This window comes from Nannobrachium achirus (assembly GCF_963921795.1).
Source record: "Nannobrachium achirus genome assembly, chromosome: 2".
NCBI classification, from domain to species: Eukaryota; Metazoa; Chordata; class Actinopteri; order Myctophiformes; family Myctophidae; genus Nannobrachium; species Nannobrachium achirus.
In genome coordinates, this window is record NC_137811.1 from 10,461,492 (window position 1) to 10,480,436 (window position 18,945).

Below are 18,945 nucleotides of genomic sequence, written 5' to 3' on the forward strand. Positions count from 1 at the left end.
AAAAGTGTGTTTTGGAGAAAATTCAAGATGGCGGAAAATCTATCCTGGCGCAAATGGGCGTGGCCTATATGGGGAGATGCGTCTTGACCCAAGGAATCCAGGGAAAAAATAATTTTAATTTTCCGATCTACGGTTCAAGAGTTACGGGGCAAAACGTAAAGTGGGCCGTTATAGCGCCACCATGAGGCCGAGTGATGTAATTATTTTTCGATTCATTCTTAAAATCATTATGAATCTCCTCTCCGAGGTTTGAAACTGTAGCTCCTATGGTTTACGAGAGAAAAATACTTGAAAGTGATTTCTTGCATTGTCCCATTATAAGTCAATGGGGACAATTAAGCGTCGTTTTTTGCCGATTACGTCGGCATGGTAAGGCGGATCGGAACGAAAGGTAATAGAACACCATTCCCGGCCGAGCCGCACATTTTGATGTATATATTGCGCGAGTGGCGTAAATGGTGCGGCACTAGTTACGCGCCGAAGTCAGGCTGAGTCAGGCTACATACACACACACACACACACACACAGACACACAGACACACAGACACACAGACCCACACAGCCACGTATAGGGAGCCTGTGTTTCACACAGCTCCAAAAATCCCCAGCATCAATTATCCTAGGGCGGAACATTTGCCAAAAATTGCCGATCTACAAGCTCACAACGCGTCGGAGACGCGTTGTAAGCTTGTAGATCGGCTATTTTTTGGCAAAACGATTTGGTAGGGAGTGAAAAAAGACTAAAAGTAGAATTGATCCCAGTGCATGGCAAAGGACGATTTCACGCTGAATTAAAACTCCACGATACGATTATCATGGGTGTGATTTTTTTATCACGATAAACGATAATGTCGCTTATCGTCCCATCACTGCATCTCATCTCATCAGAGCGTGTTTCCTTTGTGTTTCAGAGACGTGCATTGTGGGTACCTGCTGTGTTCCAACATCTCCCCTGCCCCCCGCCTGGGAGAGCTGCAAGGAGGCCTGACCACCTTCTCTGTGCCTCTGGCCCAGCACAGCACCTCACTGGACTGCAGGTAGGCTAGTCTTGGAGGATTCGCCAAGATACGTGGGCTGTAGAAGCGTTGCCACTGTGATTTTTTATTTATTTAGATATGGGTAACCTACGATGGCGTGTATCAAAACAACATCCCGGTTCCAACAATGGAACAAGGGCGGAGCGCTTGTTTTCGGTGGAGATGACGGAGGCGCGCCGGCGTTATATTATAAACACAATCTGATCTAGCTATAACAGCAATCATGACATAAGCTATTTATAATAATCACTAATTCACTATGAAGTGTCTTTAATTATAATTAAAGTAAAAATAGTCAAATAACAATTGGACAAATTGTTCTGCCCACAACCTTATCAAACCAAAATGCCTAAACTACTGTAAATGTAGGTCTATTATAACGATGATAATGGTTCTTGTAAGTCACAATTTTTAAGTAGAATACTTGACCGTATAAATGTAGAATGTTATAATGTGTTCTTGTGTTATATGTTATGAAACATCGCATGTAGGCCTATTATATTACCTATAACCTATACACGAGTGAGCTCTCGGCACCTCCGTGCGTGTGTGTGTGTGGATCAATGAATCCACCAAGTCAGTTCTCATTTTAGAAGTTGGATGCTCTTTTGACATGTACATGGACTCCTGCTTTAGCTATAAATGGTCAAAATATCAGCCCCTTGCAAATGCCATCTCTGCTTGTGGTTATAATTGTAACATTATAATTTTGATATTTGGTAGCCTAGGGCATGTTCATAAAATGTGTGCGAGGAGGACTCCAACTTGCTGGACTGGCAAAAAAAGCAGCAAAACAATTGGCTATGTTCTGCTCTGTGTCTGCCATCATTGGCAGCCACTTTATTTGGAAAAGACGGTGCCATCTATATCCATAATTTATGTGTTTCATGATCTGCCCTATAGCATAGGGAATTAAGGACATTATTTGTGAACATGATCTTTTGCACTGTACTGCATTGCCTCTTATCACTATTAAGTAATCCAATAAAGGAATTAAAATGTGTGTGTGTGTGCGCGTGTGTGTGTGTATGTGTGTGTGTGTGTGTGTGTGTGTGTGTGTGTGTGCGTGCGTGCGTGCGTGCGCGTTTGTGCGTGCGTGCGCGTTTGTGCGTGCGTGCGTGCGTGTGTGTGGCTGTAGTGGGGGTCATGTGTTCATAGACGGGGACAGTGACCTGGGGTACGTGGAAGACGGGACGGCGTGTGGAACAGACAGAATCTGCTTCAACCACAAGTGCCTCCCAATCCAGCAGTTCAACTTCAGCACCTGTCCAGGGACCATCGACAAGACCGTCTGCTCTGGACATGGGGTACACACGCGCACACCACACAACCATGAACGTTTGAGATGTAATGTGCTTTTTTATCATTTACTTAGCAATTGCCTACATAGTTTAAAATGTGTAAAAAGCTGTGTTGATATATAATTCTGTAGAGGAAATCCATTTTGAAGATAATATCTGATTTAACCTATAGGCTACTACTGTACATGCTGTACATATTCTATAGTAAGTTCACAGTGTTCCTTTGAGTGTGGGGTACCTGTTGCTGTGTAGCGTAGTAATGAACTGAGGTGCATGTGTGTGTGTGCGTTGGTGCACGTGCATGAATGAAAGAATGAACCAATCAATCAATCAATCAATCAATCAATCAATCAATCAATCAATCAATCAATCAACAAATCAATCAACGTGTGTGTGTGTGTGTTAACTGTAGGTGTGCAGCAGTGAGCTGAGGTGTGTGTGTCACCTGGGCTGGGTGGGAGATGACTGTAACTCCACCAGTCCTCTGGGCTACCTGGTGGTGGGCCCCACCGCCTCTGTCTCAGGTAGGACCACTCCTCTGTCTGTCTGTCTGTCTGTCTGTCTGTCTGTCTGTCTGTCTGTCTGTCTGTCTGTCCGTCCATACCTCCACCCCTCTGCCTCCATACTTTCTCTCTATCTCCCGTGACTTGTCTCATTCTCATATTCTTCTCCACCTCTTTATTTGTGTCTTCTTTTCAACTCTCTACTATTCGCCCGTCTCAGTGGTCCAAATTAAAGCTTTTTTGTTATCACCAAAAGAGCACACGTTATTAATAATCTCACTCACATTGACGTGTCCTGCATCAACTGTTTAATAAAATGAACACTCATAACAAAATGATACGGCCTATATGTTCATATGCGTGTCAGTGATGTAATAAGGACAAATTATTCTGAACGACTTTTCTTTTAGGAAAGCCTTCTCGTTCTCCTTACACTATCTCCCTCTCAGCTGTCCTACTTTCTGTCTCCCTTGCGCCCGTCTCCTTCCTAGCTTCCCTACGTTCTGTCTCTCCTACACTGTCTTTCCACTGTGTGTATAAACAAAGAAAGTAAGAAGAGAGTAAGAAGCTCTCGGCGCTTTTAAAACCGTTTTAGTTGTGGAATGTGAACTTTAATTTGGACAGGCCGAGTCATCTTTGTGTCTCTCTTTGTGTTGGACTGTCCCTATGAATACATTACATTTTGTTTTTGCTGTATTGAACCATGCACGTCATTAGTTTTTTGTTTTTTCTTTAGTTTTTTGGCTCATTATTTTTCACGTTCATTCTTTGTCGACAGGGCTCATGTCTTTGACGGCGTGCCTGGAGGTCAGATTTCAGTTCATCTTGGTTGTGTTTGTGGGGTCTTTTGATGTCATTTCCTGGTTCTTCCTCCTCACCTCATCTCTGTGTTGATAAAAGAAGCGGTGTATTGCGTGTGACCCCAGTTGAGTCCAACCAGGTGGTTCTCAACCCAGTTAGTCAGGGAATCTTTGCAGAATACCTGTCAAAAGGGAATACATTTGTTACCAAACGATTTCTTCACCAATTTGTTCGTAAAGGTGTCTAGTAACATATCTAACAAAATTGAAATTCAACATCCCTAGGAGAATCTTTGACAGCTAGGGTAATGCTGGGTCTCATTCACTTACTACACACTATGCTATAAGGGGAAACATTACTCCCAAAAAATATGCTTTAAGTGGGATGTGAGGGGTCTAACTAGGTGTTTTTAATTATTCTGAATCCATTGCAAGCATTTGTTTTACACGAAAAACATTCATCGGGCCAAAAACACCCCCAAAGAACGATGGCTTAGTGATGAGTCATCGCTTTTCACAGTTGTATGGGGTCCATTGTTGGCCCAAGGAATGTTTTTCGTGTAAAACAAATGCTTGCAATGGATTCAGAATAATTAAAAACGTTTGACAATGTTGAATTTCAATCTTTGTTAGATATGTTACTAGACACCTTTACGAACACATTGGTGAAGAAATCGTTTGGTAACAAATTTATTCCCAGGTTTTATTAATATTCCCTGACTAAGTCTACTGCTGGTTTTCTGTTCTACGGGCTAGCGTTAACTCACCTGGTGCAAGGTTATTATAGTTAACGCTAAAACTAACTAAAACCAAGTGTTGTCACAGAAATAAAAATGTATAAAAACTAGCAAACCCGCTCTAAAAACGAATTCACTGCCACGAAAATACATGTTTTATGCTTTCAGTCGCTAGTTTAAGATAGATCTGCTGTTTTCACTACTTTTGTGCGACGGCCTTGTATGATGAAGCAGGGCTTTCCACCCAACAACGACAATATACTAGTGTTGTTGCTGATCTTATACCACCATTATTACTGGGGTTGGTGGGGGCCAGACAGTAGCCCCCCGCGGGCCGCAAATGGCCCACGGGCCGCCTATTGGGGAACCCTGGTCTATACGGTCCAAAGCTGGGACATATAGAAGGGAAACCAGCAGTGCTCTGGGGGTCTCCAGGAGAACCACTGTAACGGTAGAATGGACCAGTTACCAGTGGACGTGTGGTTGTGACCTGGGAAGCTACTACAGAGTACTGTAGTGCTAACATTGGGGTGTAGCAGCAAACAGCGTTCCCTCGTTCCTGGTTGGTTCCCTCCTGTTGCCTTCCTTTCAGACTTTTCCTCTTGAGCGTGATGGTCCAGTGTGTGTGTGTGTGTGTGCGACTGTTGTGTGTCTCTGGTCCAGTGCTTCTCAAACGCTGTGCCGTGGGACTTTGTGACAACCACTAACTTTTTACTTTTTACTAACGTTTATCAGTAATATATATATATATATATATATATATATATATATATATATATATACATATGTCACAGTTTTTTGAGTTTCAGTGAAATTGAGAACAGGAGCGCTCGTCGTGCGGCGCGGGGCGGAACAAGCGGTCACTTTGATCCACAACAACGACAACGTAGCGTCGGCAGGACGCCGTGGGCCTCACCCCACGGAGGTTAGGGTTAGGGTCAGGGTTAGGCATAGTTTATACTGAAGTTAAGGTTAGGGTTAGGGTTAGAGTTAGGCATAGTAAGCTAATGGCTAAACACAGGCAAGCTGGGCTAGTAGATAAACAACGAAAGAGGTGTCGCAAAGAGTGACGTCAGTGACTACACAAGTGAATGGCTGTTGTCGCCATCTCATGGTGAATACGCAGAATTACACAGGTGCGCTGATAAGAGACTATCAAGGTGAATTGATCCAGGTGGTGTTAGGGGTGTGTGGTGAATGACAAAACAAGTGCTCTTACCCCAATCTCACTGAGTTACCCAAACTGACTGTAACATACATATATATTTGAACCACGTTCTACCTGGCATTCCTTTTTTTGGCATGTCATTATAGGCATTTTATTTATAATCTTTTATATTTATTTATTTTATTTATTTTGTTTGTGGGTGAAAATATAGTCTCCCCCTTTGTCTTTGCCAGAAAAATAAGAACAGTGTCACAGTGACGGGTTTTAAGCATATGTTCTTCAAATAGACGATCTACATCAACACGTTGTGATCTTGTATTGCTATTTGAATTATTTAAAAATGTTTTTCAAAGTTGTAAAAAAAAGTCAAAGAAGTTTAGGGATAACGGGTTAGGCATGGATGAAAATAGGGCGCTTTGACTTGAGATTGCCCCTTTTATTTGGTGTGCCTTGGACAGTTTGAGAACCACCGGTCTAGCCCATGCCCTGTTTGCCCGGATTATTGTGAGAACAGCCGGGGGGGGGGGGGGGACAAAAGCACCTGCTACATCTTCCTGTCCTCCCTACCCTATACCACCCCCCACCCTCTCCTCTGTCTCCTCCGTGTGCGCCAGGTATGATCAGCACCAACGTCATCATCGGTGCCATCGTGGGCTCCATCCTCTTCCTGGGTCTCGTCCTGGCCATCACCGCCTGGGCCTACAAGTAAGTGTACACCTCAACGGGACAGACTCACTCCTCCTGCTGCAGGGACCCCCGTGACTTGGGGGCCGTCTGTGTGCGTGCGTTCCTATTTCCGTCGGGAGCCAGGCCCTGCGGAAGCCACGGGAGCCGATTGTTCTTGGTGAATCGATCGATCATTTTCAAGTGATGGATCTTGTTTAAACCGATTGATTATATTGCATCGATTGATTATGTCGAACTGGGTTCCAGACCTCGCAGTGTGTGTGTGGGGAGGAGTACCACATGGTCTGCTCTGCATAATATTAAACCATAACAAAAAGTGAAGCCTTTTGATTTGGAATCTGCATTAGACTATACTTTTTTTTATTTCTTTATTTTTCATTATGGAGCCCTATTGGTGCCGTTCTTCTTTTATTTATTATTGTTATCGTTGTTATCATTATTATTATTAAAATCATCTTATAAAACCTTGGGGCTTTCTGGTGGCTCAACAGTTTGAGCAGGTCTCCAGGAGCGAGGCTCAGATGATGCCGTCAGTCTTGTCTCATGTTGCTACGTTGTTCCATCCACCAGGAGCTACAGACAGAGACGCTACATGGAGTCTGAGGTCCACCGAAGATTCTGCCGGTTTGTTGAATCCAACACTGAGATATGAATCTAACACTGAGATATGAATCTAACACTATATGAATCAAACACACATTAACTCTAACACTGATATATGAATCTACAGTGGTTGTAAAGTGACTAAGTGCATTTACTTAAGTACACTTGAGTATTTCAAATTTCTAATACTTTTAATGCTACTCCACTACTACTCCATCTCGGATCCAAACATTGTACTTTTACTCCACTACGCTTATTTGAAAACTTTACTTACTAGTTACTTTGCAGATATAAATCATAATGTAATAAAACACACATTAACCACTTTAGCCCTATTTTATACCCTGGCTATTTACTCACAACGCGTCGCATGGTGACGCCTTGTGAGCTTGTAGATCGGCTATTTTCAAACATTTTACTTTTACTTTTGGCACTTTAAGTACATTTTGATACCAATACCTTGGTACTTTTACTCGAGTACATTTTGAATTTTGGACTTTTACTTGTAAGGGTGCCCTCACACCAAAATACCTAGAGTGGAATCCGCCAATGTATTTCAATGAGAATAGAGCGTTTTTTGCAGAAATCCTCTACTGGCAAAACACGCTCCCTTCTCATTGAAATGCATTGGCGGAACGCGGATTCCACTCTCATAGGTATTTTGGTGTGAGGTCACCCTAACAGAGTATTTCTACGTTGCAGTATTGATGCATTTACTTAAGTAAAACATTTGAGTACCTTTTCCACCACTGTGAATCTAACACTGAGATAAGAATATAACACTAACAGTGACATTCATCCAGCACTGACATGAATGGGCACTAGGATATGAATATAACACATGCATCTAACACTGATGTTGTTTTCATACGTCGTGGCTCTCCACTCCATCACTGTGCATGTGTCATTTTGATGTCACTCATTGTTATGGATCTATCCATGCTGGACCATTTTCCAGACCCAAGCAGAGTCTCCTCCAAAGCAACTTCAGACAAACTCAACCCGCTGTTAGAGTCTGCATGCACAACCAGTGTTCGAGTTATACTCTGAGAGCTATGGGGGCCCTATGCTGTCGGCGCCTTTTTTTTCGGGTATAAAGTCGTCTAAAACGGGTATTTTCCTATATTAAATCATATTAAATCGGGTATTTTTCGGGTATAAAGTCGGCTAAAACGGGTATTTTCCTGTATTAAATCATATTTTTCCTTTCACAATATTAATTCGGGTGTCTTTGGGGCTTCACATTGGCTATGTTGACAACTCCAGGCCGTCTTTTCTGTTCATATTAGCTCACCATTATTGCTCAGCCTTCCCAATTCCTCCATCTGAGCTCTGAGCCATCCAGCCAAAAGTTCCCGTTCTGGCAGCATAAAGTCGGCTAAAATGGGTATTTTTCTTTCTCAAAACAAGGCGGGTCGGGTTCATATTTATTTAATAAAAAAAACATTGTCACGGGCACAGGCACACTAAGGCTACAGTCTTGCTTACAAGACAGCGTTGTTTGGTTGTTTGTTGCTGTCCGCCTTCCTTTGCCGTCCGGGCCGTGGCTAGAACAAACACTCGATGCAGTGGTTCCTAGCTTACCCCATGCCCAGGCCATGGCGAGACCACGCAGCTGGGTAGATCTGCATCCAGGGCCTCCTCGGCTATGGGAGAAAGGTAGGAACCATTGCAGCGAGTGTGTTATAACCCGGGCGGTAAAGGAAGACTCACACCCCACATTAAATGCGCCTGATTTATAATAATAAAATTAATAGTAGGATTAAACGGTGTGATGTCATTGTTCAGTCTTACTGTCTAACATGATTATTTAGTATATCTAGTTAACATAAATAATATAAATTCTTCCAATGGAACATGAAATAAAAAAACTAGGAAAAAAAAAAAAAAAACACACTTAGAAAAAAAGAGACCCCACAGGGGTTGTTGACTATGGGGTCCCAGACTTTAACTATGGGAGCTAAGCCCCCATTGGCCCCCACATAACTCGAACCCTGTGCACAACTATTAACCACTTAGAACCCCATTATGGTCGAGAGGAGTCCCTCGGGGCTCTATACTGGTGTCTTTTCTGTTATTGTGGGAAAGGCTTTCGCTGACAATATCAGATATCTGCTATTTTCTGCGAAGGTTTTTCCCACAATACGGATGCTGGGGTTTGTGTGATTAAAGGAATATACTGCTGTTTTTCAACCATATCCACATTTATTCACGGTATGAAGTGCATACACAAAGTAACACCAGCATCATTGCTCAGTGTACTATCACGGCCCAATAAAAAAGAATACTACAATACCCAGCATTCCTTGCTCTAGCTTCACTACATAGTACAGATTCCTCCTCATCTGTGTTTTCTTGGAAGTAGGTCACATTCCTGCAGTGATACTCCCAACGATAGTACAGCTGGTGTTATTTATGCACGTCATTGTACAATAACTGAATGGATAGAACTGAAAAATGACAAAATATTCTTTAACTCTTCAACATGTTGTCATTTCATGTTCCGCTGTTTTTTCTTTCTTTCTTTCTTTCTTTCTTTCTTTCTTTCTTTCTTTCTTTTCATTTCATTTCATTTCCTCTCCTTGACATTATTTCTTTCTTTCTTTCTTTCTTTCTTTCTTTCTTTCCTTCCTTCCTTCCTTCCTTCCTTCCTTCCTTCTTCAGTAGCACATCAGCTTGTATAACACACACACACACACACACACACACACACACACACACACACACACACACACACACACACACACACACACACACACACACACGCAGCCCATCCGTAGTGAAGTGAATGTGTTGCATTCCAGTGTTCACTCTTTTCCATGCGTTTCTTCATCCTTCACAGTTCCACCGTCTCATGGTAACGTTGCAGATTGCAGCCCTGCTGCACGTTGCAGCATGCAGCTCAGGAGTGCTGCATGGTGGTAGCGTTGCAGCACGCGGTCATGCTGCACGTTGCAGATTATAGTCATATAGTGCATGCTCGCTGCATGACCCAACATTGTTTGATGAAGAATGCTGAGTTGAATGTAGTGATATTGTTGATTGTGCAATGTTATTTCTTACTACACAGACTGCAATGTTGTCCCTGTACCATAGCATACTGTACGGTATATGTGAGGGTTAATACTGTAATGTCAGTGAGATACTTCTATACTGCTAAACCACAACATGTGTGTCAGTTAATTTAACCCATTGAGACCTGAGGACCCGATTCTATAAAATGTCTTCTAAATCAGAACAGTTTTCGGGAAAAAAAAAAAAAATGTTTCTAGTGGTTCTCAAACCTTTTAAAATCAAAGGCCCCCAGAATTATAGGTACAGTATTAAGCCACGCTATGAGCTTGTAGATCTGCTATTTTTGAACAGCTAAAGCATCAAATAATGGTTAAAGTGATGGTTAAATCTAAAATGACACAGAATAGATGCTTTCCAGGTCTAAATGGGTTCATTTAAAAGGATCCCTGGCTATTAAGCCTTATGTGCCGTGAGACATTATAAAGCCCTCTATAACTAACACCTAAAATGTCTGTTACTCAAGCAGGAAAAGCCTGTCACAAGTTGATGATATCATTTGTCCATGTGTGGTCCAGCCCTATGGAATGCAGAATGCATGTGCTAATAAAAACATAAACATTAAAATATTGATTTCATGCCCATATTAACCTCAGATTAAGTTAGACAAAAACATGGACAAGTGACAACATCAACTTGCGAGAGGCATTTTCCTGCTTGAGTAACAGTATTTAAGGTGTTTTTAATTTTTTAATTTTAATTATATTGGGCAATTATAATAAGGCTTATTAGCCAGGGATCCTTTGAATACTTTCATTGTTCAATTAACATTGGCTGTGGATTTGGCTGTGTACTGCATTCAGCTATTTTGATACATGGTGAACTTGAGGTCTTTTATCTGATACATTAAGGTGAAAATCATGCATTCGATCAATACTGTGAATGTTATTTAGGCCGAAAATGAGATCCATCAGGGCTGGGTCATAATTGAATTGTATTATTGAAAATTACTTCAACTGACTTAGACAATATTTTTTACCCACGCTATCAATGTCGTTGGTCGGTCTGTTCACCACTTTGGTCCAAAAACGTACTGTATCTCTAAAACGGCTGTATCCCTCCGTATAAGTGTGCATAATCAGGAAAATAATTTTGATCGACGTTGTTGAGCTCCCAAGTGATTCTTGGTGGCCTGTTGGGGCTCATGTTATAATGAGAAGAAAACAAAGTGATTTTAAATTGCCGCATTGCAATCTAAAATCGGCAATTTTTTATATTATTTTCATTGAGCAACATGGCCATGCAATGAGGTATGAATGAGGCTTTTGCAGCATTTCACTGTGGTGAATTCCAGCCTGGCCCGGCATACCAAAGCTATAGGTGGGGAGGGTGATTTCTATTGCTGCACCAGCACCTCCTACAGGCTGGTTGGGGTGCCTGTTCAGTGGGGAGATGAAGTCAGAAGAATAGCGTGTTCCTCCGCATGCGTTCGCGTTCATAACGCAATGACTAAACTGGGAGAAAAAAAGGGCAAAGAGATTCAAAAGAATTTACGACATTCCAACATGGTGTCCGAACAAGAGCGAAAAACACTTTGAGGACGGCTCTCGCAAAGAGAATCATGTTGATTCCTCTTCTTCTTCTGCACACATGGGGGCTTGAGCCCTTGCCCTTTTATCCGTCTGTAAAAAGTGCCCTCTCTCCGGAACATGAATGCAGTTTTTACTATGGTGAAAGAAATGCACATGCCCCCTTTCCATGCCTTTCAAGATAACTGCATTGTCCAAACTCTCCTGAACTCGAATGCAGCATCTTATGCCGAAATAACTGCCCTCTCTGTGTAGAAATCCATGCCGTACGCCACATCTCCAACTCGACTTGATTATGCTTAGTCCAGTGTGGTATCACGCCCCGAAAATAGCCCACCTCCAAGCTCACAATGCGTCGCAGCTGTGACCTTGGAGATCTATTATTTTCGATATATTTCCACCAAAAGGCCCTTTTAGAAATGTCAGCCCCATGCCTCTCTAACATTCTCTGCACGTCCCTGCTTTGTAGTCCGGTGCCGCCGGGGGACTATGTGAAGAAACCCGGGGACGGGGACTCCTTCTACAGTGACATGCCCCCGGGAGTGAGCACCAACTCGGGCTGCAGCTCCAAAAAGAGGTCTGGCTGTCTGTCTAACCTCCAGATCACACTGTCCTTCACCCCATCCATTCCCTCCATCTCCCAGAACATCTCACTGTTTGGCTTCAGGTGACGGCAGCTTTTCATTCCATTTAACGCCACCCCTTTTTCATCCGCCTCTCGAGTGACTGCGCCGCACGGAGAGGAAGCGCAAACGCCGACTCATGCTATGTCACGACTCCGCGGAGCTCGGCCGAAATGATTGGTTTTCACAGAGCGACGTGGTCGTGTGACTTAGCATGAATCGAGCTTGAGAGGGTTTGAGCGTGTGTGTGTGTGTGTGTGTGTGTGTGTGTGTGTGTGTGTGAGAGAGAGAGTGTGAGAGAGAGAGAGAGAGAGAGAGAGAGAGAGAACAAACTTCATTGTGGGTTTGTTTCCAATAGAGCACTGAAGTCTGACATCCTTGCCGCTAGAGGGCGCTATATAGATAACCTAGCGCTGGGTCACAGCAGTATGTTTTGTATCCACGAGTTTCCAACGCCCCATAGTGCATTGCGCAGACGCTGTACCGAGCTTCCGGCGCCGCAGCCGAGTGTGATCTACAACCTCACAACGGGTTGCATCTGCGACGCGACGTGAGCTTGTATGTCTGCTGTTAAACCGGAAGTGTGGTCCAAACAGGTCCAAATAATCTCCAGTAAACTCCCGCGGAAACAGGTGGATAGCCCCGTTTCTTGTTTACAAACATTGAGACTAAATGCACAGGTGACTGTATCATGTAATCAATTCCCACCAATCCCCATTTTGGGGAGCGCTGGATTCATTGGCAAATTTTGGTACCGACCTGCGCGCGCATCTATAGTTCTTATCAGTGTAACGGGGACCAGAAATGCGTCTATTGGAATTCCCATAGGGGAATCTTAGATCTTAAAACTGATGGTTACAAACAAATTTATCCAAAGAGTAAGATTTTCTTCTTTTTTTCCCCTCTCCTCCAAACACAGTTTTGGTGCAACTCAACAAATGTAACTCAGTATCATGAACCTGACAAAATCGCCACAACATTTAACACAGTTCTTATATGATGCGATCTAGGATAGACAGATCAGGACTTCAGTACTCATATTGTGTTCTATTGTGTTCCATCTCCCTCTCTCTGTCTGTGTCTCTCTGCCAGCAGCGCGGCCGGCCTGCACTGTGCACAGTGAAATCCTCTGTGTTCGTTTAACTAGGAAACTTTGCATATGTAACCAAATGGACCAGTGGTGTGTTCTACCGTGATACGCAATATACGCAGTGTGACCTGCAGACATTTTTTAGCCAAGCGTAGCCATTCAAAAACACATCTGAGAAAGCGTATCTGATACGCATCTGATACGGGGCTGGGGCAGCAAGAATGTGGACTTCGCAGCCTAGTCTACGGTGAAAATGTGTGGCTATTGATATAACTCTGTTGTCTTTATTGAGGTGATAATAATAAACAATAGACCTGCCACACTTCAAACTTCATTCGGTGACCACGCGTGACGTGTTTGTGTGCGTACCGGTACGTACAGTATATACGCATGTGCATCACACGTGTCGTGCGTTTGGGAGGGAGGGAATAATTATAAATGCCATGCAAATAAAGTTTGAACACACCACTGAAATGGACACTCAATGGATAGATCAACACCGAGGATTTTACGGTGTGTGTATTATGGCTCTGCCTCTTGTGCATATCATGCTTCTTTGAAATGATCAAAGTCATTTATTTTCTTCCCACATGCAGGCTCCATTGTCCTTGCTGTTGCTAAGTGATGATAAAATAATAATAATAATATCATCCCTTCTTTTGAGCATATAGAGCAGGGTTCCCCAATTAGTTTTCTCCAAGGGCCGAATCATGTCTAGGGTACCAAGCCGAGGGCCACAACATCGCAGGGGGCGGTTGAAAATCGGTTGAAAAATCTTGTATGTCCAAAACCGTTCGTTTTGCATTTATCATTTTAATAATGATTAAACTAGTGAAAACAGCCGATCTACAAGCACACGTTGTGTGCTTGTAGATCTGCTGTTTTCACTACTTTTGTGCGACGGCCTTGTATGATGAAGCAGGGCTTTACTTTGCGAAAGAACATACAAATTTGGAGATACAAGGTTTCCACCCGACAACGACGATATACTAGTGTTGTTGCTGCTCTTATACCACCATTATTACTGGGGTTGTTGGGGGCCAGACAGTAGCACCCTGCGGGCCGCCTATTGGGGAACCCTGATATAGAGCTTCATGCGCACCAGAGACACCGCTGTGCAGCTGTCAAATCCAATCTGATGGAGCCTCCATCAGATGTAGATCCTAAGATCCATCATGGATCAGTATCCATGATGGAAGCCAAACCCAGCCGAGGCTCAACAAGTGGACAAAACACGTAAATTATGACCAGAGACGTTCATGTGCTCAGTAGAGCTATGATGACACGTCTCATGTACAGTATGAGTCCATATCTGGACAAGGTTATCAGACGGCCGTTCACTCCCATTGTTTAGAAGGTTAAATATTTCAACAAATCTGTGAAACATCGTTTAAAAATCGACATAACATATCGTTGTTGTCGGGTGTCCAAAACCTTTCGTTTTGGATTTATCATTTTTAAAATGATTTAAAATAGTGAAAATAGCGTGGTGGTGTGTGCTTGTAGATCTGCTATTTTCACTAGTTTTGTGTGACAGTCTTGTATGATGAAGCAGGGCTTTGCTTTATGACAAACTGAACAAATTTGAAACTTGGAGATACAAGGTTTATGCCCGACAGTGACGATATGTTAAAGAGCTCGAATGGCGGTATCCACATTTGGTGCTGATCAGTCCAAAGGTTAGCCCTAGACAGACAAACAAACTCACAGGCACACAGATCGCCCCTTTACCTGGCAGAGATAGGTAGAAAGGTGCGCTCAATCTAGTGCATTATGTCCTGCCAGAGATTCTCTGATATTCATATAACATCAAGAAAATCAGGGATTTACTTGACCTACTGGCAGCATGCACAAGACATGATGCTGATCGGTGTAGTATTTTGAGATTAGCCACAGACAGACAGACAGACAGACAGACAGACAGACAGACAGACAGACAGACAGACAGACAGACAGACAGACAGACAGACGGACAGACGGACAGACAGACACACAGGGATAAAAACACAATAATCCCCCTGACTTCAGCCTGGTGGTAGCCTAGTTCCAGACCCTGAATCGCTAGCCACACCCCTTTACATTTTTATTTTGGTGATTCAGGGGTCTAGAATTGCTCTCATTGAAGAGGCTTTGAATAATGGAGTGAAACGAAATGTCAATTCAGGCTGAGTGTCAGGCTAGCCTGGTGGAGCTAATAATAATTTAAAAATATTTGGGTTTTGTCTGTGTTTGTGTTTTTAACACATTGTCCATTATCCATTCTCCTTGAAAAACGTCAGGTAGCATTCAGACTGAGCCTTAATAGTGTTGATAGAACAAGCTCAACTGGGTTTGGCACCGTTAGATTGTATTTGACAGCTACACTGTGTGTTTTGTCTAACAGCTCTGATGATTATGTTGGACGTGTTTTGCAACTGGATACTGATAGAATGATTTATGTCAAACCAAGTGATGGTAACGACTAAGAAAATAGGGCCCAGGTTGGAAAACTACTGTTTGCTTATAATGGCTTTGGTACACATTAGAATCCACAATGTTAATCGAACTCTTCAACCTTTCAGAGTTTAATGAACAACTCTGGATGAAGTGGACAGTATGCTGTTGAGAAACATGTGATAGCATGTTTAAACCTAGCCCCATATTATAGAACCTCACCCTCCACTGCATACTGTTGTGCTCCGAGATGAGGTCCTATAGGGGGATATCACCGGGCTGGGGTAGAATGCCTCCACGCCGAGGTAGATCACCCTTTTCCCGAAAATGTAATCCAATAAGTAAAGGTAGTTCCCGGAGTATGATTTTCCATCCCACGGTACATAAAACATGCACTACGGCACGAAACAACCGCTTAAACCGCTAGTTTTGTCAGCTAGTGTAATGTTTTCCCATTCAACCGGAACTCCCCCGGCGGCAGCTGCCACTACTGCTCCTTATTCTGCTACAATGGGAAGGGAGCAGTACTGGCACCTGCCGCCGGGGGCTTTTACCCGAATTTAATGAGACTAAATAAGCAAATTAAACCGTTTCCCAACGCCACCATGCATGTTTTATGTACCACCGGATGGAAAATCATACTCAATACATTCTACCCCAGCCCGGTGATATCCCCGTAGGACCTCATCTCGGAGCATAACAGTATGCAGTGGAGTGTGAGGTTCTATATGGGGCTACTGTTTAAACCCCACTTATGAGCTGTGATCTTGTATTACTCTCAGAACAAAGTATAGGCCTGCTTACTGCTGTTTGCCATCGTATAGGGTAGCATGGATGTGAGCATCCCGTTACCGTGGTAACTGGGTGGCATGGATGGGATCATTCATCAGTTACCATGACGTTGCCTCACTGCTGCTGTTACCATGGCTCCTCCCCTTTGCATGCCCCGCCCACTCTCCACAGCCCCATACATCACCACCACGTTCCATCTATAGGCTTTCTGTGTGAATATCTAGCGAAACAAATCACCAAGTCTATACTGTATATCAGTCATTTATATGTTTATATGTCTTTTATTCTACGGATCATTGGGTTAAAACAACCAACTTGTTTAAAAATGTCAGGTGGTGCAATGTCAGGTGGTGCAACTATCTGAACGTATACGTTGAGCAAGCAAGAGGTAGATCGGTCGTTTAGGAACTAGAAAAATGGGGGCACGGTGGCGCAGTTGGTAGTACTGTCCCCTCACAGCTAGAAGGTCCTGGGTTCGATTCCCGCCGGGGGGCGCTGTGGGCGCTGGGGGCATGTTCCCTCCTCCGCATCATCAGTGCCCACACCCTAGGTGGGGTTGGAAAGGGCCTTTCTGTGTGGAGTTTGCATGTTTTCCCCGTTTCTCCTAGGGTAGATACCCTCACAAAATACCCTAACCCAGGATTATACCCTAACCCAGGATTACAGGTTAGGCAATTGGCACTGGGTGAAAAAATGGGTTACAAAATCGTGGGATAGAAATAAAATAAAAAAGGAACTAGAAAATCCCTGCTTCGATCCTCGCCTCCTCCAGGCTTTGTGCCACCAACCCACCTAACCCTAACCCTATGTTAACCGTTTAAGCCATTTATACTTTGTCTATTTTGGAAAAGTGTGAACATTTTTGAACATTGACATTGTCCAAAATAAGGATGCCAGGGTTGAACTGTTCCCCCATACACTCACTCTGGGAGAGGTCGTGTCCTATTTGGCATCAATACAAATACCATTTCAGTAAAGCGATTATTGTGGCCAATCACTTGAAGCTACTGTGCTGAGTTGGATGTTTAGTCCAGAAGCAGAGAGCTGTTTATCATACTGTTATAGTATACCTATGTATACAACAGCCTACATAGGCCTACAGTATGTTATACAAATGTTTTGTTGTTGTTTTTTTTGCATACAGTATACAGTAGTCTGTACAATTTTAGACATACACCGTAATGGTGGTCGTAACTGTTGTTATAAGTCAATGTTACTGTTGACTTCTACCATGGTTGCTCTAATCATGTTGCATCGCCTGACATATTATGGTTGGTAGGCCCAGAAATCAGGTGAGAAAATGTATTGTCAGTAAAAGGCTATACAAAACAACAAAACCAAAAACATAAGCACAATTCGTTATTGTGGAGTTGATACTGCTGACTAATTCAAATCCAGTTCTGGCCACTTATCAGGACTTGTTTTCACCGACGTCATTCTTTACATGTTACATCTTCGTCTAATGAATGGTGGAAGTGGGATGGACCTGGACATAAGGTAGTCAATGAGGTGTCGTGTGAAGATCTAATAATGAGGACTTGTGAGGACTTGTGCTGTGTGTGGTTGTCAATGGCGTGCCACAGGCATTATGTGTATACTGTGGATCTAACAATGATGATGACTAATGAGGACGTGTGCTGCGTGTGGCTGTCATTGACGTGTTATGTGTGTATGTGTGTACAGATCTAATGGTCTGTCACACTCGTGGAGCGAGAGGATTCCTGATGCCAAACACATCTCAGATATCTGTGAGAACGGCAGACCCAGGAGCAACTCCTGGCAAGGTAATCGCCACGTTTTCTTTGATTGAGACGGTTTGTGTAGGTATGTGCACTGTGCATGTGTGCGTGCGTGTAACATAACACAGTATATTATTTGTTCTAGGCTGTAAAAAAAAAAATTAACTAGTAAGACGCCTCAGGGCGACATGCGACCTCGCCCTAAAGAGGGCGAGGTCGTGCCAATTCTTGGCCATCTGGCCAGTGATGTCGGACCAGTTACCCATGGAGATCCATGTACTGTATATAATAGTACATCCCTTTTATGCCCATACATGGAGATTCCTGTCTGAACCAGCCGCACAGATAGGGGCTGTCTTCCTCCATATATGGGCATTCCCATGAAGTCCTGTTAGATATGGGCTTAATATTGATGACATCAGGGATCTCCATATATGGGCATAAAATGGATTCTGTTAGAGTGGTTCCCATGACATCACAACATACATATATTTTATGCCCATACATGGAGATCCCTTTCTGAGCCAGCCACACAGATATGGGCCATTTCTTGGCCATCTGGCCAGTGATATTATATATATATATATATATATATATCGATGGCATCGGGTATCTTCATATATGGGCATAAAAGGGATTCTGGGGAATACCCATATATGGACTATTACATAGGTGATGTCACCTGTGATGTCACAGTGATGTGTCAAGGGATCCAACAATAGACTGTAAAAATGTATACACACACAGCTTCACGTCTACACGCGGACAAGCTGTACCATTTCTCATGGTAAACTGGGACCTTCGGTCACAATAAATACAGTACTGTGAATA

General features: G+C 43.2%; 1 protein-coding gene across 1 annotated transcript in view; it reads left to right on the forward strand.

Moving 5' to 3' along the window:
• adam22 (ADAM metallopeptidase domain 22) overlaps positions 1–18,945 on the forward strand; it is a gene marked incomplete at both ends in the record, with an annotated part of 158,041 nt that overhangs the window by 125,745 nt on the left and 13,351 nt on the right. The window contains 7 exons of the mRNA XM_080739570.1: positions 912–1,037; positions 2,176–2,344; positions 2,751–2,862; positions 6,161–6,251; positions 6,804–6,857; positions 11,907–12,104; positions 18,059–18,159. Of these exons, the coding sequence (XP_080595696.1) occupies positions 912–1,037; positions 2,176–2,344; positions 2,751–2,862; positions 6,161–6,251; positions 6,804–6,857; positions 11,907–12,104; positions 18,059–18,159 (851 nt within the window). The remainder of the gene's footprint in view (positions 1–911; positions 1,038–2,175; positions 2,345–2,750; positions 2,863–6,160; positions 6,252–6,803; positions 6,858–11,906; positions 12,105–18,058; positions 18,160–18,945) is intronic.